Source organism: Hyperolius riggenbachi, chromosome 4 (assembly GCF_040937935.1).
Source record: "Hyperolius riggenbachi isolate aHypRig1 chromosome 4, aHypRig1.pri, whole genome shotgun sequence".
NCBI classification, from domain to species: Eukaryota; Metazoa; Chordata; class Amphibia; order Anura; family Hyperoliidae; genus Hyperolius; species Hyperolius riggenbachi.
The window spans coordinates 335834963-335860335 of NC_090649.1; the positions used below are offsets into that span (position 1 = coordinate 335834963).

General features: G+C 42.4%; 2 protein-coding genes across 4 annotated transcripts in view; one reads left to right on the forward strand and one right to left on the reverse strand.

The window, feature by feature from the left end:
* The window catches only part of ZDHHC14 (zinc finger DHHC-type palmitoyltransferase 14), a 128091-nt gene extending 115997 nt beyond the window's left edge, over positions 1-12094 (reverse strand). For both annotated transcript variants that reach the window (XM_068231864.1, XM_068231863.1), the window contains exons 1-2: positions 11959-12094; positions 7146-8430 (exon numbers count right to left, since the gene is read on the reverse strand). In XM_068231864.1, the coding sequence (XP_068087965.1) occupies positions 7146-7387 (242 nt within the window). In that variant the 5' untranslated portion in view covers positions 7388-8430; positions 11959-12094. The remainder of the gene's footprint in view (positions 1-7145; positions 8431-11958) is intronic.
* Positions 11627-25373, forward strand: part of LOC137504007 (uncharacterized) — a 36703-nt gene continuing 22956 nt past the window's right edge. Inside the window, exon 1 of one of the 2 annotated variants that reach the window (XM_068231866.1) lies at positions 11627-11876. In XM_068231866.1, the coding sequence (XP_068087967.1) occupies positions 11816-11876 (61 nt within the window). In that variant the 5' untranslated portion in view covers positions 11627-11815. Of the gene's footprint in view, positions 11877-21164; positions 21696-25373 lie in introns of those variants that run through there. The other variant, XM_068231865.1, reaches the window with a different exon arrangement.

Consider the following 25373-nt stretch of genomic DNA (forward strand, 5'->3'; position numbering starts at 1 on the left):
TTGGCACTTTATACAATGTACTAAATGAAAACACTGCTGCTGCGGTGGTGGAAAAATCCACAGATAAATGGCTACAATATGATATGCAGGATCTTCTCAAAAAATTAGCATATTGTGATAAAGTTCATTATTTTCTGTAATGTACTGATAAACATTAGACTTTCATATATTTTAGATTCAAATACACAGAACTGAAGTAGTTCAAGCCTTTTATTGTTTTAATATTGATGATTTTGGCATACAGCTCATGAAAACCCAGATTTCCTATCTCAAAAAAATAGCATATTTCATCCAACCAATAAAAGAAACCTGTTTTTAAAACCAAAAAAGTCAACTTTCAAATAATTATGTTCAGTTATGCACTCAATACTTGATCGGGAATCCTTTTGCAGAAATGACTGCTTCAATGCGGTGTGGCATGGAGGCAATCAGCCTGTGGCACTGCTCAGGTGTTATGGAGGCCCAGGATGCTTCGATAGAGGCCTTAAGCTCATCCAGAGTGTTGGGTCTTGCGTCTCAACTTTCTCTTCACAATATCCCACAGATTCTCTATGGGGTTCAGGTCAGGAGAGTTGGCAGGCCAATTGAGCACAGTAATACTATGGTCAGTAAACCATTTACCAGCGGTTTTGGCATTGTGAGCAGGTGCCAGGTCGTGCTGAAAAATGAAATCTTCATCTCCATGCTTCTCTGTAGCCCAGGTCAGGCGCTTCTGCCGCTGTTTCTGGTTCAAAAGTGGGTTCATGCTTCCATCTGCTGAAAAGCTTTATGGAGCAGTCATTTCTGCAAAAGGATTTGCGACCAAGTATTGAGTGCATAACTGAACATATTTGAAGGTGGACTTTTTTTGTTTTAAAAACACTTATTTTATTGGTCGGATGAAATATGCTAATTTTTTGAGATAGGAAATTTGGGTTTTCATGAGCTGTATGCCAAAATCATCAATATTAAAACAATAAAAGGCTTGAACTACTTCAGTTGCGTGTATTTGAATCTAAAATATATGAAAGTCTAATGTTTATCAGTACATTACAGAAAATAATGAACTTTTTCACAATATGCTAATTTTTTGAGAAGATCCTGTACAGATTGAGGACGAGGAATGGGAGGATTGCTTGCTTGCCACCCGCCTGGTATTCCCCTGCATCAAAGACCGCCTGACCCAACTATACATAATTCACCAAAGCTACCTTATCCCTAGACATATTTCCAAATACTCCGCCAACACCTCCAATACCTGCCCTAAATGCACATTGCCTAACCCCACCTTTTTACATTTGCTATGGCTCTGCCCCACAATTGCCGACTTGTGGAAACAAGTTGTCAATTTCATTCATGATACCATGGGGTCTCAAGCCACCCTAGACGTTAAATGTTGTATCCTCAACATATATGACGAAGATATGAACAAAATTTTTCTACTCGAAACTGTTTACGCTCAAATTATGCATTGCCTTTAGATGGCTGTCCCCTATTTGTCCCACTTTTTTGGAGTGGAAAACTAAAGTTAAAAATTTGCTTCCTCTCAAGAGGAATACCAACATAGGGGATGCCCGTCTAAATTCAATAAAATATGGGACAGGTGGCTAGATAAAGTTATCTGAGTTGCTCTATAGTAATGTATAGGTTGTCAACTGGCCTGTCTCTCCTCTCCTTTCCTCCTATATATGATCCCCACCTCCCCTTATATTATACCCCCCCCCCCCCCTTCCCTCTTCATTGAGCCTCTCCTCTTTCCAACTGATGCATAATCTGTCCTCTCTACTTTTACAATCCTCCTCCATCGATTTTCCCATGCCTTGGAACTCACAATCAATACTCGTGGGTATGGTATACATCAGCTATGTTTATGATAAACTGTATGATGTTTGTTACACTCTACCTTTTATGGTTCTCTACTACAAATCTGGTTATGTATTTTTACCAAATGTATTTTTTACATATTCATATTTGTATACTCTGTACTGCTTTCGTATATTCAATAAACCTTTTGGTCAATGAAACAAAAAAAAAAAAAAAAACAAAAAAAAAGGGGAGTAGGTTGCTTCTCCAAAGCCCATCCCTGCATACAACTACAGCAGTGGATTAAAGCAGTGCACTGCTGTCCTCCAATGAATTTCCGTGCCTTCTGAACTCCTCAGCAGGCTTGAGATGCACTGACATCCGAGAGTAGAAAAAGGTCATACTGCCTCATTCTCGGAAGTAGTCGGGGATGCAAGTATTTCCTTGAGGAGGACTGAAGAGGATTTTTGATTAAGCTGGTCGAAGAACTTTACTAGAGCCTGGCAGTGGAACGAGGGGACAGAGAGAGGACCAGGAAGGGTCTATGGTATCCAGAACCTTCCATCTATATAGGTACCATATTTTGCAGCTTGCTTCACTATGGCTTTAACAAAATAAAATTATGTCTATATACACACACACTTTGGTTTTTCCCCTGGTTTTTGTTGTCTAAACCTAGGTGCATCTTATACTATGAAAAATATGGTAAGTAAAACCCCAGATACTACAATAAGCAAAAGGAACAGACTGATGGCGTAAACTTGGTCACTTAACAACAAGTGTGCAGACCCTTCTACTGCACAAGACATACAGCCAGTCAATGTGGGCCAGGTTCTTCAAAGACATTACAACAGTTATTTCTTCTCATTTCCTACTTATGGGATCAGTATTGTAATCTGCATGTGTTCTGAGAGTAAATTCTCTCAGGGCTGTGGAGTAAGAGCAATTTTTGGGTACCTGGAGTCGGACTCCGACTCCTAATGAATTTAAACTGTAATTAAAATAGAAAATAGTCATCAGATAATAGGCATAATAATTCATATATACAGTATCTCTGCTTAGTCCACAAAAAATAGTTACTTGTGCTGCTTCAATAAAGCTGTCCCCATATTTTTAAAGTCAGATATACATATCTGATTGTGACTGCATATATGATGTGTACACAGGAATCTCATATATACTAAATAACATATATGCTGTAAGAATGAAGCCTGATGAGTTGTGTCACTAAGATGGTCAATGAGATGCAAACAATTCTTCGCTGATGCTGGTTTATGAAAAATGTATGCACTCCCTTTGCTCATTTAATCAAATAATTTGATAGGTTGTTAAAATTTGGTTTGGTGACTACAAATTAAAGGGTACCTGAGACGGATGAAAATAAAAGCTTTATACATGCCTGGGGCTTCCTCCAGCCACCTTCAGGCTAATCAGTCCCTTGTTATCCTCATCCACCACCTGGATCTTCTGCTATGAGTCCCGGTAATTCAGCCAGTCAGCGCAACCGGGCACGTGCCGCTCCCACAACCAGGAGTATTCTGCACCTGCTCAATAGTGCTGAGCAGGTGTAGTACGCTCCTGTAGACTGAGTGTGTGCATGCGCACTATGCCTGACTGGTTTAAATACCTGGACCGATAGCAGAAGATCCAGGTGACGGAGGAGGACAGCGAGGGACTGATTAGCCTGAAGGGGGCTGGAGGAAGCCCCATGTATGTATAACATTTTAATGTAATCTGTCTCTGGTTTACTTTGTTACACAGTAGTACTATACTCTATGTATGCACTCCCCACAGAGCTGCGGGAAATTATTGGGACACTGAGAACGTTGCGCACATTGAACACAGAGGTGTTGTCTATCACCCATAAACCTGGTTCAGATTGTACATGAAGAATGTGTAATGGAGGAAGAATCCCCTGCACATCACTCTTACATGTACCCAGAGTTACATAGCCTAGGGCCTGATAGATGTTCTTTGTTCCTGTCTGTACCTTCTATAAGTACTCTTACCAAGGACTAGTTTTAATCTATGACAAAATTATAAGGAGGCAGAAGACTCGCTGGATATCCAGGTAACTGGTATTGTTAAAAGGGGAATAAATATGGCAGCCTCCATATCCCTCTCACTTCAGTGGTCTTAAAATTCCTAAGCATTGGCAGTTAAAGGGGCACTATGGTGAAAAAAAAAAAAAAAAAAAAGTGAAAATTTAAAATGTGCAAACATATACAAAATAAGTAGTATGTTTTTTCCAGAGTAAAATGAGCCATAAATGATTTGTCTATGTTGCTGTCACTTACAGTAGGTAGTAGAAATCTGACAGAAGCGACAGGTTTTGGACTAGTCTATGGGACTGTTTCCACTAGACGCAGATTGGATGCAGAAAAACTGACTCCAATGAATGCCTATGGGCCTGTTTCCACTAAACGCAATTTTTCTGATGCAGATTTTCCCATAGGCATTCATTGGAGTCAGTTTTTCTGCATCCAATCTGCGTCTAGTGGAAACAGACCCTATCTCTTCATGGGGGATTCTCAGGGATTTATTTATTTTCAAAACCACTTAGTAATTGGCAGTTGCTCTCTCCAACTGCCAAAAAAAACTGTTGCGAGCAGGGAAGCTGGCCAGCATCATTGTTTAAAGAAAACCTGAACTGAAAATTAAATGTCAAAATAAGCATACACAAGTCATACTTACCTTCCATGTAGTCTACTCCTCAGTGTCTTTCTCCTGTCCCACGTCCTGTTTGTTCACTGTGATCAAGGGAATTTTCCGTCCTCCATTTTGAAAATGGCCATTACCCATAACAGCTTTCTGGTCAGCACACTGTTAAACTGTAACATCGCCCACTTGTGCCATAGGGAAACATGGACATTACCTGGTACTGATAGCAACTGATATTTTACTGACAGCAACTGGTATATTTCAGATCTGACAAAATATTGTCAGAACTGGAAGGGATCATTGTCAGAAGAAAATGGTGTGCTTCTGAAAGTGACTGATGGCAAGGTACATATGTAATGTTCATTTGAAGTTACCTCATGTGTTTATTTTAAATATTTTTACTCAGTACAGGTTCTCTTTAAATCCTTTTTAGGGAATATCTTTATAAATAAAATCCTTGCTGAGAATCCCCATGAAGAGATGGACTAGTCCAAAGCACGTCGCTTCTGTCAGATTTCTACTACCTACTGTAAGTGACAGCAACATAAGAGAAAAGTAAATTATGGCGCAAATTTTTACGCATTGAACCAGTAATGCGTAAAAATATGTGTTAATGTTCCTGCATTAGCGGGAATGCGTAAAAATGTACGCAATGCATCCAGCCGACCTCCGAGGTCGGCAAGCTGCCAGCGGGGGACTGGAGCAGCAGTGAGTGACTACGAGGGCACAGGTTGGCTGCATGGGGCTGGTAGAAGCCCCAGGTAAGTGAAACTCTTTTTTATTTTGCTTGAACCTTCCCTTTAAAGAGTAACTGTTAGGCAAAAAAAAATAAAAAAAATCTCCATTCTCCTGTGTTAAACAGTTTGGAAGGAAGCCAAAAAGGCAATACTGAAGTTAAAAATCTCTTTTGTTGGCTGAATAGCAATACTCTTTATCCCCAGGCTGCTAAGGAGACCGCATAACAGAAGGTGCAGAGCATGCTGGGAGGGTTTATTTTCTCTCCACTGCACTCCCTGGTCCTCCCCTTCATTTTCCTATCACGCCCTAAGGCGTTACAGGCTCACGTTACAGCAGCCTGTAACGCAGCCCAACTCACAGCACTGAAAAATCAATGTGCTGTTCACAGTGCACATAGAGTATAAGGGCCCTTTTACACTTAATCAGTTGCTCTCAGTTAAAATGGAAAGAAAACTGATTTTCAAAGTAATGCCCATGTTTTCCTATGGCACCTTTCACACTTAACGCGTTTTAACTGAAATCTTCTTCCCTACGCACTGCTATGGAAAAAACGCGTACCAACGTGCACTAACGCGTACCAACGCATACTAACGCACACCAACTGATTAAGTGTAAAAGGGCCCTAAGTCTGCACGTTCAATGAAAGTGCAGCATGCTGTGCCTTATACTGGTACTTTGCTGCGTTACACTGCTTGCACATGCTCAGTAAGGGGAGAGTCCACTATTGTTCCTAGCCACATGGCTAATATTCACCGCACTGTAGTGTTGGCCAGATCATGAACGATTCGGATCTTTGTTCCAGATCTTTGAGAGTCGAATCATCCGAGATTCGGTTCACAGTGGATGTCTGGAAGAAACAGGAACTGCAGCTTCTGTGCACAAACACAATCTTCCTGCTGCATCTCTCCCTTCCCCATTAGCACCCTCAATGTGCCCTCATTCTCCTGAACCTCTCACTCTGCTGCAAATGATGCAAAGATTCGGTTCAAAGATCCGGATCTTTTCAATGATCCGATGCGAATCATCTGAATCATTGAAAAGATACGGACTTCCCAGTACAGAACTAAAACGGCTCACTTCTGGTCATCTGACAGCCCGGGACGATCACTTGCACCCCCCCTCCCACTGACAGCACGATCGCCCATGCCCCCCCCCCGCTGAGTGACAGACAATATGCCCTGTTAGACCACAGACAGGTGGGAGTGTCTGAGGGCTGGGACTTGAGAGGGCTAAAGAATCATCAATCAGGAAGCAAGGTAAGGGAGGATATTACATCACAATTGGCTTCAGACAAGACAGTCAAAGATGGAACCTGCCATGAACTGTTAGGAGCATCGATCTCTGCAAATACTATATAAAAATTTTGTGAAATCCAAACGTGGACAGTGAAATGCATATATAATGTAAGTAGAGCCAATATTTAGCTATGATATATGTATTTTTTTCTTTGAGACCTTATACCTAACCGCTCCTCTTTAAAAACTATGGGTAGCCTAAGTGACAGTACTGCTCAGTAAGCTGCAAGATGTCAAGATGTTTGCACAATTATTATTTTTTTTAATGCTTTTTCAAACAAATTATTTTTCATAATATATTCTATTTACCTATTTGGCTTTTCACCAGGCCTAGAATCGCCCCCAAAATCAGGTTGAATTATGGTTAAAGTCAAAATGCAATAAAGTATAGGATCAGCAGTATCAGTAGACATTTATGCAAGCCAACAAAGGAATGCCTTATGCTGGGAATACACCATACATTTTTCGGCAGATACATAATTTCCGACATATCCGATCTTGCTTTCGATCGTTTTACCGCTCAATTTCTCAGAAGTGAATGGAAACAGATAAGATAAAAGAATCGAGCGAGAAATTGAGCGGACGGGAAATCGACTGAAAAAAAAAAACTCATGGTGTGTACCCAGCATTACAGTATCAAAATTCTACCAAGATAAAAAGACAACTTACTCAAAGGCAAAGAAGAGTCCACTGGTGACCAGGATTAAGATCATGGTGAGGTAGAAAACTCCAGTTTGCCTGGCCATCATTATCCGGCCATTGCAGTAGAACTTGTTCCTGCCTGGAAAAACCTCCCATTTTCGCTTGACAGGAGTTTTCTTTTTCTTATGACAAGATTCCATGGGGGAAGTTCCACGAGTGTTAATTTCACTGTATGCACACTCTTTCATGGGCCCACCTCCTGGAGTCATCCGTACCAGAAAACTGCAGACGACAACTGTACGTTATCCTGATCAGTGTAAAAGGCATACAAACCAGGTAAAGGCAATCCACGATAGTAGAGGAGTGTAGAGAAACAAAACTCTTGCAAGAGACTCAAGACGCCTTCAAAATTATCACTATGAATGCATAAATGTTTCTTATAAAAAGCCTTGGGACGGAAGATCTGTTCTATATATAAATCCAGTATAATGGAATTTTAAAAAAAAATTGCAAAAATAAGTGTTACGTAGGAAAAAAATCCAGTTTTTGAGGCCTGTAGCGTAATGTGCTTCTTAATCTGTTGCTTAAGGTTTGCCACCAATGTTTGTTCACAGTGGCATTCATATGAGCGGCAAAAAAAAATATATTTGTCACAGCAACCTATAGACATTTCCTGATTTCCAAGGACACGGGTAGACACCACCGTGTATCCAAAATACAGTCAACATCACCGCAAAACATGCAGTGCTAGATGCATATGAACAAAGATAAATGTAAATAATTTACCTAACTTATGGATGGAGAAAATTTTCTGGCCTTTCAAATGGTTTAGAAAAAAAAAAAAAGTTATTGAATTCCATACAAAAAGGAGCCTCCCGAACTACGGGACTTTATAATAGCCAAAAGGTTTAAACTTTAAGGGTAACGCTACTTTTCTTGAATTAACTAATGTGAAAAAAGGGTTTGTATTTAGGTTGCTTCCTGTTATACCACACTACGCTCTCTTCCTTAGCAACCGATAAAGAACCAAGTCATTACATATTGGAGGAAACAGAAGAAACAATTCAACAAGAAGTGTACTTCCGATTTAAGAAACAGAAACAACAGGGGTTCATATTCACCATCCAAAGTTTTTGTGTCGCAGAAATAAAGAACAGAGATTCCAACTACAGGAAACTTTGTCAAAGGCATGAACAATTTATCCACCCAATGTTTAGTCCTCCTTTAAAGTTATGCTCTAGGTTCCAACACAGTAAAGCTTAGTTTCTTCCAAAGGATGGAGACATGAGATCAATAGCAAACATATGTTGGCCTATAAAATAAAAGCAATTTAAAATTAGTTAAAAAAGTAATCCAAAAAGTAAACTTTTTTTGTAACTGGGCCAAAGAAAGAAACAACAAACAAAAACAAACAATGATCTACACAAAGGGCTCTATCCGCAATCATTTTCCGCATGTGGAAATGCACTTCCAACTGAAATAAGACCATCTTGACATATACAAAGTTTTATGCATGTTTATTTACCACATATGTAAAATTGTACGCATTGTTTTCCCACATGCGTAAAAAGTGTGGTAAAAGTCAGCAAAAGAAGGTAATTCCGCAAAAAAAATGAAATTCACAAAGAAAAAAAGGGGCACAATATTTCTGACTTAACTACTGATTTTATATCACCTACAAGTACTTGGTGATATAGAGTCTGGATCCTTGAGCACTGTGTTTGCTGGACTTATTTTTTTTTTGTCATTTTCTTTTTTACGCATGTTTCCCACATGTGGAAATCATGCAGAAATTTTTTAGTGAATGTGGAAAAACAAATGCAGAAATTATCACTGCCAGTAAAAAAAAAAAAAAAAAAAAAAAAAAACTCTTACCGCAAGTGTGATTGTGAATAGAGCCCAAAGTGCACCAGAGACGGCGATGCCTAAAGATTTGATACTTACCCGGGGCTTCCTCCAACCCTATAAGCACGTCTACGTCCCTCACCATCCTCCCAAGGTCTGCCGTTCAGCCGCTTTCAGCCCCGGTAGCTGATTCAGTCACATTAGTTGGGGTCTTCTGCACATGCATGGGAGGGCCGCACATGGGCAGAAGACCCCGGCTGATGCAACTGAGCCAGTTACTAGTGCCGATTGCGGCTGAACAGCATACACCAGGAGGATGGCGAGACTTAGACGTGCTTTAAGTATCAAATCTTTAGGTATCACCGTCTCTGGTTTCCTTTACAAAAAAGAGACACTGGAGCAAAAATTATATATATGATTTGTATGTGTAGTACAGCTAAGAAATAAAACTCCAGTTATCTATGCAAAAGAGCCATTGAGCTCCACTACTTTCAGGCTACTTGCACACCAAGGTCGCATAACGTGCACCTAATGCAAGGCCTGGTGCTCTTCGATGTGGACGTCAGAGTGAGCCGCGTTGTGCAGCTCACTCTGGCGTCCATGATGCGTACCCTTGGACGCATGCGGCATCACGTGGTCCCGCCGGCCAATCGCCGCACAGAGCGGCCGCACCAGGAAGTAAACACTGCACATCACAACGTGCAGTGAATATTAGCCATGTGCCTGGCCGCTCTCCGCTCCTCCCCAACATGACTGAGCATGTGCAAACAGTCTAACGCGGCTTAAGCCACTGTAACGCCGTAGCATGCTGCACTTTCGGAAGACCGTGCAGCGTTACATGTAACGCAACGTGGGCAGTGTGAACAGCCCACTTGTGTTACATTGCTGTGCATTGGGGAAGCGTTACAGGCTGCACTAACGTGTGCCTGTAACGTCCCTGTGTGTAAGCAGCCTCAAAGTCACAAAGAGCTCTGTCTTCTAAAGCTTGTTATCTCAAGTGTCAGTCATTGTATTGTTTTTTTCCTGCAGAGGACAGTACAAAAGTTAACTAGCCTGCTCTGTAAAATCATTTAGAATGCTGAGTAGTGTGTAAACTGCAAATATTAGAGAATTATGTAATGTTATAAAACAAACTAACTGAAAATAAAGATGAGAATATTTTGCTACTAATGTTCTAGTAATTATCTGTACTACACAACCAATTCATTATCTTTTTTTTCGCTTCAGTGTCTCTTTAAGGAGAAGTTCACAGTAGGACGTTGCAGTGCGGCATTATAAAGTCTTATAACATAGCTTACCTCACTGCAATCAGAAGTCTATGCAACATTCACAGTGCATCGTTAGCATCGCATTGTAACATGTTGTACATTGTAACGCTCTGGTGAAGTGCGTAACCTCTAAAAGCACACGTTACCAGGTACAGGAAAGGATACTTTTCATTGGTTGTATGCTTCACCATACCTACTTAATGTGACAGTAACAGCGCTAATTGCCACTTTTTTATTGTGTTGTAATGTTGTGATGCAACTAACATCACAACGTCCTACAGTGGACCTAGCCTATATCTATAAATCCATGTAAGATTAAAAAAGGTCCATCCCCTTTGACTAGTTCTCAACTAGTATGTTATATCACATATAAAACTAATATCCTCCATACATACAGGCCTGGTGCACACGAAAACCCGCTCGCAGATCCGCAAAATGCTAGCAGATTTTGACACGCTTTTTCTTATTTTTCTGTAGCATTTCACCTAGCATTTTGCGGTTTTGGGAAGCGTTTTTTGGTGTAGTAGATTTCATCTATTGTTACAGTAAAGCTGTTACTGAACAGCTTCTGTAACAAAAACGCCTGCTTTTTTTTCAGAGCAGTTTGCGTTTTTCCTATACTTAACATTGGGAGGCAAAAACGCCTCCGCAATCCAAAAAATGCCTCACTCCAGGAGTATGCGTTTCAGCAAAACCCCTCCTGCTCTGGTGTGAACCACTCCATTGAGATACATTGACCAAGCGCATCCGCAGCCACAAGCGGCTTCAAAAACGCCAAAAAACCCACTCGGTGTGCCCCAGCCCTAAGAGGGCCTTACTGGATGAAAACCTACTGAAAAACATCAAGCATGAATGACATTTTCATGCTACTAAAATGAAGCAGCGAGACTGCGTTTAAACGAAACAAATAAATAAACCAAACACTACTGTTTAAAATAAACATATAAACAGTTTGCTCCTCTGATCTGTGATTCTGAAGAGGACATTAAAGCTAGCCATGTTTTGAATGTACATGCAATCTGCCAAACATCTTCCTGAATTTATCATGAACGAGCAATCAGTTTATTCACTAAACACCACAGAGCTTTGATATTTGAAAAATGAAAATCGGACAAAATGCCGCCACTGACAAATCTATGCTCATCAATGCAAAACACGAGTATGTGGGTGGTATTCTGCTGTCCGAATCCAACAGATAAAAACCATGTACTCTCCAGATCAAGTTTACATTACACTACCAACGAAATCACTTAGCTGAGCCCCCGGTTTGTGGTTGATTAAACCAAGAGTGTATTTTATCACATAAAGGCGTAGGATTCTTTCATCCCATCACAACAAAAGCAATTGGCAAGATGAGTCAGTGCAATCCTACGAAGTCCTCCTATATGCAGGACTCCAGCACGAACAGGAAGAGCACTTCACACGCATATACAAGGCATGTCACAGAACAGCCAGCAGCCCCGACACCCAGGAGGGCGGAAGCAGCAGTTCAGTCCAGTGGTTGCCTCCCTGCCTGCGGAATAATCCCACATGTACAGCAGGCTGCCGCTCTTCCAGTGAGCAGATCTATGGCAAATTTCCAGGATGTACACACCGCCGCCAGTGCCCGGACTGCTCCCTCTAGCCCAGAACAGAGGCCTAATGGGTTAGTTCAGCCAACAGAACACTAGGCCGCACAAGCCCGTATAGACGCGGCGCCAAGTCACACTGCAATGGTTAAGTCGCACCTTACTCCCCGGGGTACGAGGCTGAGTGTTCCCACCGCTTCCCTGCCTTCCTCCGCCTCCTGAAGGCGAATAATCTTCCCAACACACCTACACAACGGCAGCATTGAGCCAACTGCGCCCGCCCACTAGAGGCAGGAGGAGGGAAGGGCGCAGCACTATTTACAAAGTGCCTGGATCATCAGCGCCCATGCCAGTATGGTGTCTTATCAGAAAATGCTACCTCGTCAGATTTTGCTACCGTTAGCAAAATTTGACATTAAAATGCGACAGAAAATGTTACTGTGTTGGAACAAGCAACCATGGCAGAAAAGTTTATCTTGTGAACACTGAACAGTCCCATTTAACATGTTATATACCTTATTGCATACCTCCCAACTTTTTGCCATAAGAAAGAGGGACACTTAACCACACCCTTGCCACATCCCTAACCACGCCTGCCCACACCCCTAGTCATACATACCATAAAGATTTTATAGGAAAAATATAACATTTTTATGTAGAAAAAAATCATATATTTACACAGATCTGTACAGGAGTCCAGTCCTGAAAAAGGGACGAATGAAGAAGAAAGAGAAACAGAGGGACAGGGCTTCCAAAGAGGGACTGACCCTTGGTAGCTATGACTATAATACCACAAGTAGTCTAAGCTCTTTGGTGAACATAGCAATGTTGCTGGGAAATAAGAGCAAAAAGAAAGTACATTCGTAGCCCTACATTACATTAAGTACATTAGTAGTGCACTATATTGATTTATTGACCTGTATGTTTGCTAGATGAAGAGCAAGTTTAGAAAGAGGTACAATGTTTACAACTGTCACTCATTTGGGGTGGGGGATTGTGTTGTTTGTATGATATAAAAAGCTAGTGGGTTTGACATGCCATGTAATAGTGATGGGTCTTTCGCGAACGAGCTGGTTCTAAGAGCCGGCTCTTTGCTGCGAACGACAAGAGCCGGTTCTCAGTTTTGAAAGAGCCGATGCCTCAGCCACCCCACACAGCTCTGATTTGCTGTGTAATAAAGGGTGCTAAGGCATGCTGGGAGATGTAGTCCTCCTCTTGCAGCTTTTAGGAGTGTATGGGGCGGAGCAGATCTGTAGCAGGAGGGATTGCCCCAGTCAGAGAAGCAGTCTGGAGTTGTCATGGAGACGGGGGCGGGGCTTTTACTCCGATTCTGAGTGGTGTCTAGTGATATTTAATGAGCCGATTCAGAGCCGTAAGAGCCAGCTCTTTAATGGAAGCCGATTCAGAAGAGCTGATTCTCCGAGAAGAGCCGGAATTCCCATCACTACCATGTAACCACATGTCTTGATTTAACCACTTCACCACTGAGGGGTTTTACCCACTGAGCACCAGAGCAATTTTCACCTTTCAGCGCTTCTTCCATTCATTCGTCTATAACTTTATCTTTACTTATCGCAATGAAATGAACTATATCTTGTTTTTTCCGCCACCAATTAGGCTTTCTTTAGGTGGGACATTATGCCAAGAATTATTTTATTCTAAATGTGTTTTAATGGGAAAATAGGAAAAATGTGGGAAAAAAATTAATTATTTTTCAGTTTTCGGCCATTATAGTTTTTAAATAATGCATGCTACTGTAATTAAAACCCATTAAATGTATTTGCCCTTTTGTCCCGGTTATAAAACCGTTTAAATTATGTCCCTATCACAATGTTTGGCTCCAATATTTTATTTGGAAATACAGGTGCATTTTTTTCAGTTTTGCGTCCATCCCTAATTACAAGCCCATAGTTTATAAAGTAACAGTGTTATACCCTCTTGACATAAATATTTAAAAAGTTCAGTCCCTAAGGTAACTATTCATGTATTTTTTTTAATTGTAAATTTTTTAATTTTTTTTTAATTACAAAAAAAAAAATGGGGAGTGTGGGAGGTAATGAGTTATTTTTTGTGTATAACTAATTTATTTCTATGTAAAAAATGCTTAGGGTGTAGTTTTACTATTTGGCCACAAGATGGCAACAGTAACTTTTTGTTTATTCCTTCCGGACGCTCGCAGGAAGTAGTAGGAGGCTCTGAGTGTTTGTTTTTTTTTCACAATGATCGCGCTGCCCATCGGAGAGCAGCGGATCATTGCGGGGCTTAGATCAACGAACGGGAATGGATTTTCCCGTTCATTGATCTCCGGGCGAGCGGGTGGCGGCGTGTTTACTAGCGGCGGGCGGCATGTTTACGAGCAAGAGCGCAGGCAGCAGCGGGAGCGCGGAAAGTATGAATTTCTTCGTCCCTGGGGGTTAAAGGATGGAAAAAGGGACGGAGAAATTCGTACGGGCAGGGGTAAAGTGGATAGGGGGACCCTGCATGGCCCCCAAAACAATTGTTGGTGTATCTTGTGGAAACTGGCACAATAAATAGTATGTGCGTTTGAGATTGGTGTGCTGACGATCCTTGCAACTTGGATTCACTTGTGTGACATTGCCTATGTCACTTTGCCAATCACCCATGAATAAGTAGATGGTGTGCTGAAAGGCTTCTCCTTGAGACTTTGGAGTAGGATGTGGGGGCGGAGCGCACACAGGCTGCCTCTCAGTTTCTATTGGTTGGAGGGAGGCACAAGCTTGCAGGAAATACACAGAGGACAGGAAGGAGTGTGAAGCTGATCTTTCTGTCCCTTCACTGCAGGATCTAAGGAATTTGACAGTCTGTCTATAGAAAAACGAGACTTAAGGAGGAGGGGGCAGGACCTGGGAAGAGGGGGCGGGACCCAGGATGGCCCCGCCCAAATCAGGACTGTTGTGCCCTATGTTATTGTAGTAGCCAGGTTTTTATTTTGTCTTAAAGGAGTTATCAGGGGGATATGAGGACAATAAGTGCTACTTACCCAGGGCTTCGTCCAGCCCCAAGCTCCCAGCATGTACCCGGCGATGACGTCACGAGCGGCGCTGTCAATCACCGCCACATGGTTTGGAGCGTACTGTGCAGGCGCAGTACGCTCCGGTCCACGTAGCGGTGATTGACAGCGCCGCTCTCGTAGGCGCAGTACAGGCTGACCTCCAGGTCGGCCTGACATCATTGCCGGGGACCAAGAAGCTTCACATGTGAACGGCTCACTACGGAGCTGCAGCGAGGGACATGCTGGGAGCTCTGGGCTGGACGAAGCCTCAGGTAAGTAGCACTTATTGTCCTCATATCCCCCTGATGACTCCTTTAAAGAAAACCTGAACTGAAAATTAAAAGTCAAAAGAAGCATACACAGGTCATATTTACCTTCCATGTAGTCTACTCCTCAGTGTCTTTCTCCTGTCCCACGTACTGTTTGTTCACTGTGAACAAACCCCTTTTACATGAAAAATATATTGCTTTTCACAAACAGACCATCAGGGGGCGCTGTATGACTGATATTGTAGTGAAACCCCTCCCACAAGAAGCTCTGAGGACCGCGGTGCTCCTGGCAAACTGTAACAATGTTCAGAGACAGGAAATAGCTGCTTACAGCTGTCTCTAACGGCCAAAACAGCTAGCAGCAGCTACATAACCTGCCCACAGTAAAAATGTCACCATGTGATACATGTCAGAATGTAAATTGGGGAGAGGAAAGATTTTACAATGGGCAAACACTGACTAAATCATTTATACATATTTATTGTAAAAATGAAGCACTTTTTTATTACATTATTTTCACTGGAGTTCCTCTTTAAGCCATAGGGAAGCCTGGACATTACCTGGTACATCAGTTTTCCTCTCAGCTATAACTGACAGCAACTGATATTTTACTGACAGCAACTGATATATTTCAGATCTGACAAAATATTGTCAGAACTGGAAGGGATTATTGTCAGAAGAAAATGGTGAGCTTCTGAGAGGAACTGATGGCAAGGTAACTATGTAATGTTCATTTGAAGTTACCTCATGTGTTTATTTTAAATATTTTTACTCAGTACAGGTTCACTTTAAGGCTACTTTCACAGTAATGCGCTGAGGTGTGGCACAACAGCCAGTTTGTAATACAATGCACTGCCCATGCGATGTTCACAGTGCAGCAGATTTGTTGAAGAATAACGGCATGGTAACGAACTGCATGGGTTACATGCTGTGTTTTACCGCAATATGTGTGTGTTAAAAGTAAGTAAAGCATACTTTTAACCACCCTGGCGTTTAATTTCCCCAGGATTACTGTGCAAAAAGTGATAACATTAATTTGTATAACCTTTTTTCCTGTAACTTGCCAAAATGTGTCAAGCAAGGGTCAGTGCAGAAGAGTATTGATGTGTATGCACGTTTATACTGTTCACAGCATGTTTTGTATGGACGTATATATCTGTCAATACCGCTAGGGAGGTATTGACTATGATTCACTGTATGCAACGCACAGCATGGATACCGTACAGTGCCGCTTTCCTGATCTGTTGCATTTCTGCTGTTACACAGGTATCAAAATGGCCACTGTGAACTTAGCCAAATTCTGACCGCACATGTTACAATTCTTCTGTTTGATTTTACCCCAATTCGATTAAAATGATTGAAAAAAATCACAAGAATTTTTTTTTCAATCTAAAAATTAGATCGAAGTTATAGTTTTTATCAACTAACTACTTTTTCTGGCCATTATACTGTAGTTTTTTGGCCATTATAGTTTTAAAATATATGTTCTACTGTGGATAAAAGCCACACATTTTATTTGTCCATTTGTCCCGTTATTGCAAAGTAATATTTTATTTGGAAATAAAAGTAAATTTTTTTCAGTTTTGCGCCCATCACTAATTACAAGTCCATAATTTAAAAATTATCAGTAACATACCCTCTTGACATACATATTAAAAAAGTTCAGTCTCAAGGGTAACTATGTTTTGTTTTGTTTTTGTCATTTTGTTTTAATGCAAAAACAGTTTTGGGGTAGTATGGGGGAGTATGATAGGGAAGGAGTTAATTTAAAATCTGTAGATATTTTTATTAATATTATTATTGGTGCCTGGATGATTGATTCCTGTGAATGCATTTGTTTGAACATTTGTGAGTGTGCATGTGAGAGTGCAGTGGCGTAGCAATAGGGGTTGCAGAGGTCTTGACCACATTGGGGCCCTTAGGGCCACCCTCAATTGCAGTATTAGCTCTTTATTGGTCCTGTGCATGTAATGATCACTCCTATAAATGCTTTGAATGATAATAATGATTAAAAAGCTGTTCCCCATCCTCTTCTTGAACCTCTCACAGGCCCAGTGCACACCAAAACCGCTAGCAGATCCACAAAACGCTAGCGGTTTTTGGAGCTGATTTCAGAGAGATTCTAGGCATGTTTAGAGACGTTTTCTAAACATACCTAGCGGTTTTGGGTGCGGTTTTGGGTAGCAGATTACACATATTGTTACAGTAAAAGCTGTTACTGAACAGCTTCTGTAACAAAAAAGCCTGGCAAACCGCTATGATGTAGTGTTTTTCAGAACGATTTGCGTTTTTCCTATACTTTACATTGAGGACGAAACGCTTAAGAAAACCGCAAGCGTGCAGCAGGAGGCACGTTTGTGGTTTGGGAAAAACCTCAACCCACTCATGTGCACCATCCCATTGAAATACATTAGCCGAGCGTTTTTAAAGGCGGATGCGACCGGTGGATCGCACCTAAAACTGCTCAGTGTGCACTGGGCCACACTGTGGATGTCCTTGGCAGGTTTTGGTGCACCAATTCAATTGTTAAATATGGAGTTCTGGGGGAGGGGGGAGTCATGTAAAACTTGCACCGGAGCCCAAAGCGCCTTAGCTACACCACTGTGAGTGTGCAAAGGTCATCAGTCTTCTCCTCACCAAAAGGTCCCAAGTCATCAAGTTGGGTGCAATCTCCTCACAAACTAGGGTTACCAACACATGGGCCTCACAAGGCTATGTCCTGTAACCTATCCTGTTCTCTCTTTATACAAATAATTGCAGATCCACGGCAAACTATGACAAAGTCATTAAATTTGCTCATGGCACCACCATAGTTGGCCTCGTTACCAAAAATGATGAGCAGGCTTAACGTCAGCAGGTTGATAGAATATGCCTCTGGTGTACAGGCTGCTCCTCAACACCGCCAAAACTGTAGAGATGATCATTGACTTTCAGAATCACACCCCCACCCACCTCCAATCTTCATTGGTGGCACGGAAGTTGAAAGAGTACCTAGTGTCCGCCTTCTGGGCACAACCATCTCAAACAATCAAAGCAAGGCCAATACCCCCTCCACCCAAAGGAAAGCCCAGCAGAGACTATTCTTCCTGTGGCAACTGAAGAAATTTGGTCTGGCTCAGGTGCTGCTGACTAGCTTCTACTCCGCCACAATTGAATCTGACCTCTGTGTCTTTCGTTGGCAGAGTAGCCTAGCCAGTATACCAGTCCAGAATGGAAGAACAAACTACAAAGGGACATCAGATCAGCGGAGAGGATCATTGGTAAACCACTCCCCCCTCTGGACCACATCTACAGCTCTAGACTGCGCACCAGAGCACTGAGGATTGTCAATGATCCCTCACACCCAGGCCACCACTTATTCAGTCAGTTACCATCAGGCCGAAGGTTTCGGGCTATCTCCACCAGAACTCCCAGGCATAGGAATACAGTGGCTTGCAAAAGTATTTGGCCCCCTTGAAGTTTTCCACATTTTGTCATATTACAGCCACAAACATGAATCAATTTTACTGGAATTCCATGTGAAAGACCAATACAAAGTGGTGTACACGTGAGAAATGGAACGAAAATCATACATGATTCCAAACATTTTTTACAAATCAATAACTGCAAAGTGGGGTGTGCATAATAATTCAGCCCCCTGGGTCAATACTTTGTAGAACCACCTTTTGCTGCAATTACAGCTGCCAGTGTTTTAGGGTATGTCTCTACCTTTGCACATCTAGAGACTGAAATCCTTGCCCATTCTTCTTTGCAAAACAGCTCCAGCTCAGTCAGATTAGATGGACAGCATTTGTGAATAGCAGTTTTCAGATCTTGCCACAGATTCTCGATTGGATTTAGATCTGGACTTTGACTGGGCCATTCTAACACATGGATATGTTTTATTTTAAACCATTCCATTGTTGCCCTGGCTTTATGTTTAGGGTCGTTGTCCTGCTGGAAGGTGAACCTCTGCCCCAGTATCAAGTCTTACTCTGCTGTATATTGTGTGTTCTATCTTATACTTAAGTCCTGTATGTGCAAAATGCAATGTTGGGCACGACCCAGTCATGTTTGGCAAAAAAAAAAAAAATTATTGTGAATCCGACAGTCTCATTTGACAAAATTGGTGTGTTAACCCTTGGTGAATTTTCCTACATTAAACTTAATTTTAATTTTGCTATGTTCATTATTTTTAAGGAACTTTTGGCCATAGTAGGAAAAAATCAGACTCCTATTCAACATGTTAACTCTTGGTGGATTTAAATATGTTAGTTTTTAAGGCACTTTTTGACCATATAGTCAAACCTTGGATTGCAAGTAACTTGGTGTTAGGACTACTCAAGCACAGAGTCTAAGTGACCACGGGTCTTTACCCACACCCCCTTGAGGGGAGTGCAGGACTTCGCTGCCTAGTGCCCACCAGGTTGCGCTTAAAGGGAGGGTTCACAGAGTTAGTTAAAAAAAATAAAAATACAAATCCACTTACCTGGGGCTTCCTCCAGCCCGCAGGACGTGCCCTCGACGCCGCTCTGGAGGCTCCCAGTCTTCTCCGGTGGCACACCCGACCTGGCCAGACCGGCTTCCAGGTCGGGCTCTTGTGCGCTCCAACGTGCGTCTCACACGGTCGCGCTGACATCACCGTTATCCTCCAGTCAGTAGTTCTGCGCCTGTGCAGTACAATCCATAGGACGTCCGATGACGTCAGCGCGACCACCTGAAACGCACGTTGGAGCGCAAGGAGAAGCCCGACCAGGAAGCCGGCCTGGCTAGGTCAGGTGAGTCACCGGAGAAGACCGGGAGCCTCCGGAGCGGCGCCGAGGGCACATCCTGCCTGCCACGGGCTGGAGGAAGCCCCAGGACCCTCCCTTTAAGGTAATCCCACAGTGGTTTGGAGAACTGATAACATCCCAATGAGGAGCGCCAAGAACAGATAGTACTCAAGGTCATGGACGAAGCAGAAGGTCAGGGCAGGAGGAATACTGGAAGGTCAGAGACAGGCCGGAGGTCAGGACGGGCAGCAGACAGACGTAAACGATGAACTAGCCAAGGATCGAGACGGACAGCATTTAAGAGTAGTCGGGGTCACAAGCCAAGGGTCAATACCCGAAATCACGATCAGAAATATAACAGGTTCACAAGGCACACGCTGTAAGAACTAACAGCACTGCTCTTGAGAGTAGGGCTGTCTAAATAGAGGATTGGGCGCCAACCATAACGCCTGCGCAAGGCGCGCAAGCATGCAACCTTTTCGGTGCACGCGTGCGACCTTACGCGCGCACCGTGCAACGCTGTGTGCGCCAAGCAAACAAGAGCAGCAATAAAGCCAAGCGTGCCCGCGCGCGCGTAGAGACACGCCCGCAGAGACGCCGGAGAAGACCAGGACGGTGAGTATGACACTTGGTTTAACAGTGCTTTGCAAGAGAAGGAAACATTTTTATGAAATTTTCACTTGATAAGCAAGTAACCTCTTGTTATACAAGTGTGACGCTGGGTATTAGACATAATCATTGAATAGATAAATCGTGGTCATATCGTCAGCTGAAGTCATACACGTGTAGTCAGAAATACTGCGGTACAATAGGACTGAGGCAAGGCTAGGTCAATAACAGGCTGATATCATACACAGGTGGTCAGATGGCTATAGTACAGAAGGCTGAGACAGAGCAAAAACGTTAAACAGGCTGAGATCAGATGGCTGAGGTCAGATGGCTGAGGTACAGACAAGGAGGAGACAGAATCAGAGTGAGGGTTTAGCCGGGTCATACACAGAATAACAATCAGAATAATATACAATTACAATATGTATATATATATATATATATATATATATATATATATATATATATATATATATATATATATACAGTATGTAGATAGATAGATAGATAGATAGATAGATAGATAGATAGATAGATAGATAGATAGATAAATAGATAGATAGATAGATAGATATCTGGTCTAACTAGAGTACATATATATCGGCAGTGTTTGCATATATATATAGCTCTGAAAACTAGCTGACTAGGCACAGTAGCAAGACAAGGTCCAGCGTTCAGCAAACTAACAGCTATAACGGACAGCGAGTAACTGAATGCCCAGGGCTTGTATAGCAGGAATAGAGCACAGACCAAGCCGCCAGGAAAATCAGATCAATCAGCAAAATCCCTGCAGCAAGTGTCAGCTGACCGTAGGAATCAGCTGACACACCTCAGACACACCTCCTTAACCTATAAAGGCAGCGCTGAGCTGCGCACGTCCTCCTAGGGAGACTGCCAGAAACAACACGCTCACCCACATCTACAGGGGGGTCGGGGATGCGAACATGCTGATTACCGTCTTCAGGGGAGCCGGGGATTTGACTGACCAAAGAGGAAGAGGAAGCTTCCTCCAGCTGCTCCACACTATCAGAGCAGCCTCCAGAGACAACACCAGATAAGTTTGTTACAACAAGTAAAAGAATGTACTGTGTGCGTGCTGTGTCATCACAACTGGCCCGATGTTTCTTCTCCTTTGCACACTGCAAGATTAGTGCATTGACTGTACAATGTCATATTTCAGCAAAATCATCAAAAGAAGCCAAAGGCAACTGTCATTGGATAGGTTCCTTGTTAAAGAACTACTGTGGCAAAAAAGTAAGCAGCTAAAACCTGACAGGTTTTGGACTAGTCCATCTCCTCATGGTGGATTCTCAGGGTTTTGTTTGGCAGTTAGACTTAGCAAAATTGATTCAGGAAATGCTTCTCAAAAAATTAAAGAGAGAGTGTTAAAGGGTACCTTGGTGCTAAAAATATTTCAAAAATAACTGTGTGTGTGTGTGCGTGTGTGTGTGTGATGTGTCTGATAGAGCGCTGCAATAGTGGGCTGCTGGGGACAACTACGGATTGATCCAAGTCCGCACAATAGAGAGTACAACAAACAAATTAGTGTCCCCTGCACACACATTTTCAAACCAATGCAAAAAGTATATAGAGAAGTTAGCAATTTATCCTGATACCAGCAAACAGTACTTGTCTAAAAAGTGGTATCTAGCCTCAGTGGGGATCAACCGGACAGGTCTTATCGTTAGGGTGATATGGGTGTGAGTCCTTATACGTCCAGTAACATGAGAACGCACTCCCGTGCGCTGTGTGGCCCATGTAATCTCCCCCGTAGCTTTCTCGGAGGAAGCTGGCTTTGTCTTCTGTCACATGGTACGCAGACCAGCATCTGCTGGCAAAGCTTCCTGGTCAACACAGTGTAATGTCTTTCCATATTATTATTATGTATTTATATCATCTGCAGCATTTTACAGAGTACTTAGTCATGTCACTAAAGGGCCCTTTTCCACTAGCGGCGATTGCGATGCTGAATCACAAAATCGCAAACCGCTAGTGATTTTGAAATCGCTACGGTTTGCTTTTTAACATAGGAATCGCGGTAGGTAATTTCCACTACCGCAATTCGTTTTTAACTCAAACGCGATTGCACCGCGGAGCGATCTTTGCCGCGATTTTGCTATGCAGTGCATTGCATAGCAAAATCGCGAACGCAATCGCCGGGAAGTTTCCTGCACTTCCGATTCAGCAATCCCTAGCGTTTAGCGCGAATGCTAGCGATTGCTAGTGGAAAAGGGCCCTGTCCTCGGAGGCAATCACAATTTAATCCCTGCTATAGTATACGGTACCATATACCTAGTCTGTTTTTCTCCCACTGGAACTTTGCACCCTATGTAACTTAGCTTAGCTTCCACTGCTCCCTAGCACCTACTACTTGTCAGCAACTACTTACTATTGTGATCTGACTCCTAATGCCTGTCTAACAATTACTTTCTGCTTACCACCAGGGTTGCTCGAATGTACCAAATTTCAATTCGGGTACATTCGAATTCGGGCCCGCGGAAAATTCGGATTCGGATGCGATCGCCGAATTCGGTTCGGATTCAAATTCGGTTCGGGTTGCGTAAAAAAATTCGGGAAAAAATTAGTGTTCGCGTATTCGGATGGGTTTTTTTTTTACAGTGAAATCACATGTAAATAGGTTTGATATAAAAAAAAAAAAAAAATGTGATGGAAATTTTTTTTCAGCATTTCTTGTTTATTCATCGTCACTGTCTTCTTTTTTTTTCTCTCCATCTTTTTCTTCACTGTCTTCTTTTTCTGTTTTACCCTCTTTTTGTTTCTCATCAATCATTCATTACTATCATCTTCATCATCTTCTTCTTCACTGGCATCTGGATCTTTAAGTTCTTCTTCTTCTTCACCCGGTTCATCGTCAATTTTTTTTTTCATCTTCTTCACCTGGTTCTTCTTCGTCTTCTTATTCTCCTTCTTCATCATCATCATCTGGTTCTTCTTCACCTGGTTCTTCTCTTCTTCTTCTTCTTCACCTGGTTCTTGTCATGATCGCTGCTGCAGCAGGTATTGCTGGAAGTAGTAGTGCTGCAGCTCAGGCAGTTCTGATCTCTTTCCATGCAAGCTGCATAGCTTTGTCTGCCTTTTCCTGCTGTCAGCTTGTGACTGATTATCATTCACCTGTGTGGGAATCTGCATGTCTGCTCCCATTGGATGACCTCAGTATAAAGATCTGCTTCCTGCAGGACTCCTCGGGTTTTCATAGCTTCAGTTTAAGCCTGTCTTGCTGTCGCTTCAGCCCCCGATCGTGTTTCTTGTTCTAAAGATACTTTGCTGGTCTTTGCATCATATATTGGTTCATTGCCAATATATATGCATACCAGCACGTTTATTATTTTCCTTGTATTCGTGTTACGTTGATACATCAGTGTCGCTGATGTATACGTACACAAACTGTTTATATCCTGTGTGCAGTTAGTCAGCTTTCCAGCACGTTTTGGTAGGTTGCGCGTACCGTGATCACCCGTGCTGAGGTAGTTACCCTGCTCCTGGTTCTGTTTGTGGATTGCGTTCATCTCTGCAAAGAGATAACGAATCCTTCTGAATCCTGTTCTGTTACCGTTTGTGGATTGCGTTCATCTCTGCAAAGAGATAACGTATCCTTCTGAATCCTGTTCTGTTATCATTTGTGGATTGCGTTCATCTCTGCGAAGAGATAGCGAATCCTTCTGAGTCCTGTTCCCTGTATTGCTCCAGTCTAAGTCAGTGTTCCTGCTTATGTCATATATCGGTTCATTGCCGATATATACATATGTTAGTCAGACGTTACAAATAGTTTCATTGATAGCTGTAATTGTAATACGCTAGGAAAACATACTTATTGTATTTTTGTCTGTGTTACATTCATCTATCTTGATCCTGCTATTTCCTGACTATCCTGTCCTGTCTTTGTGAGGCACGCCATCGCTGCAACGCATTGGCTGCCTCATTCCAGTCTGTCTTGTTGTGGACGCTTGCTGTCACTAAGTAGCGGCTAGCTAGCAAGCGTTCATTCTGTCTACCTGTCCTGATCTCCTCAGTTCTGGTTTATGCGCTCAGCGCTACTTTGCGCTGAGACGTTATAGCGAAAGTATTGTTTGTGGCTGTCGGATCTGCACCGGCTCTGTGCGCCACAATCTCCTATTGGAGTCAGTCCTCCCCTCCACTATACTAGGGATAGCCTGTTTCCTTGTGCTAGTGTGTGTACCTCCTCCACGTCAGCTCATGCGTTGCATGCTGACTGTGGAGAATACACCACCAAGCCTTACATTATGAAAACCCCATTACCAATCCCCATTGTGGGGGGAATCCCAGAAAGTATGACACTGTTAATTATGGTTCCTGTTCCTTTAAGAAATTTGAAGAACTTAACTCTGAAACAGAAAATGAGTTTTTCTCTGAATGTGCCAGGTTCCTGGCCAATCCCGATCTCCAAGCGACTCCTGTTTCAACCTGGGCACTCCAGCTAAGTTATATTTTGTTTAAAGGGCAATTGTTTCAGTGGGCATTTGATGTTCTCAATCATTCCGATTTGAAAAAGAGACCGCTGGAATTTCTAGCGTTTGTGATCCATAACTGGTTGCGCATAGATCCATTGCCTTTTCCTCTAAATGAACTCCTGGCAGCAGGCCAATCAGCTGCTCCTTCAATTGCTTGCAAAAATGATCAGCAAGCAGAGAGTGTTCCTGATAATTTTCCTGCAGCTTTGAATAAATCACCAAAGGCAGCAGGGTCTAAGGCCAAACGCAAACGTTATAAGAAACGTGACCAATCTGCAGAGTCGTTATCCTTAGCGACTGAGACCTATAATGAGATTCTGCCATTAACAGATAATGAAATGCAATTGTCTTTCAGGGGAGTTAAATGGACTTATGAAACTACTAATGAACTTTCATCACTGGCTAGGGAAAATAAAGATTTTTGTTTAAAAGAATTATCTGA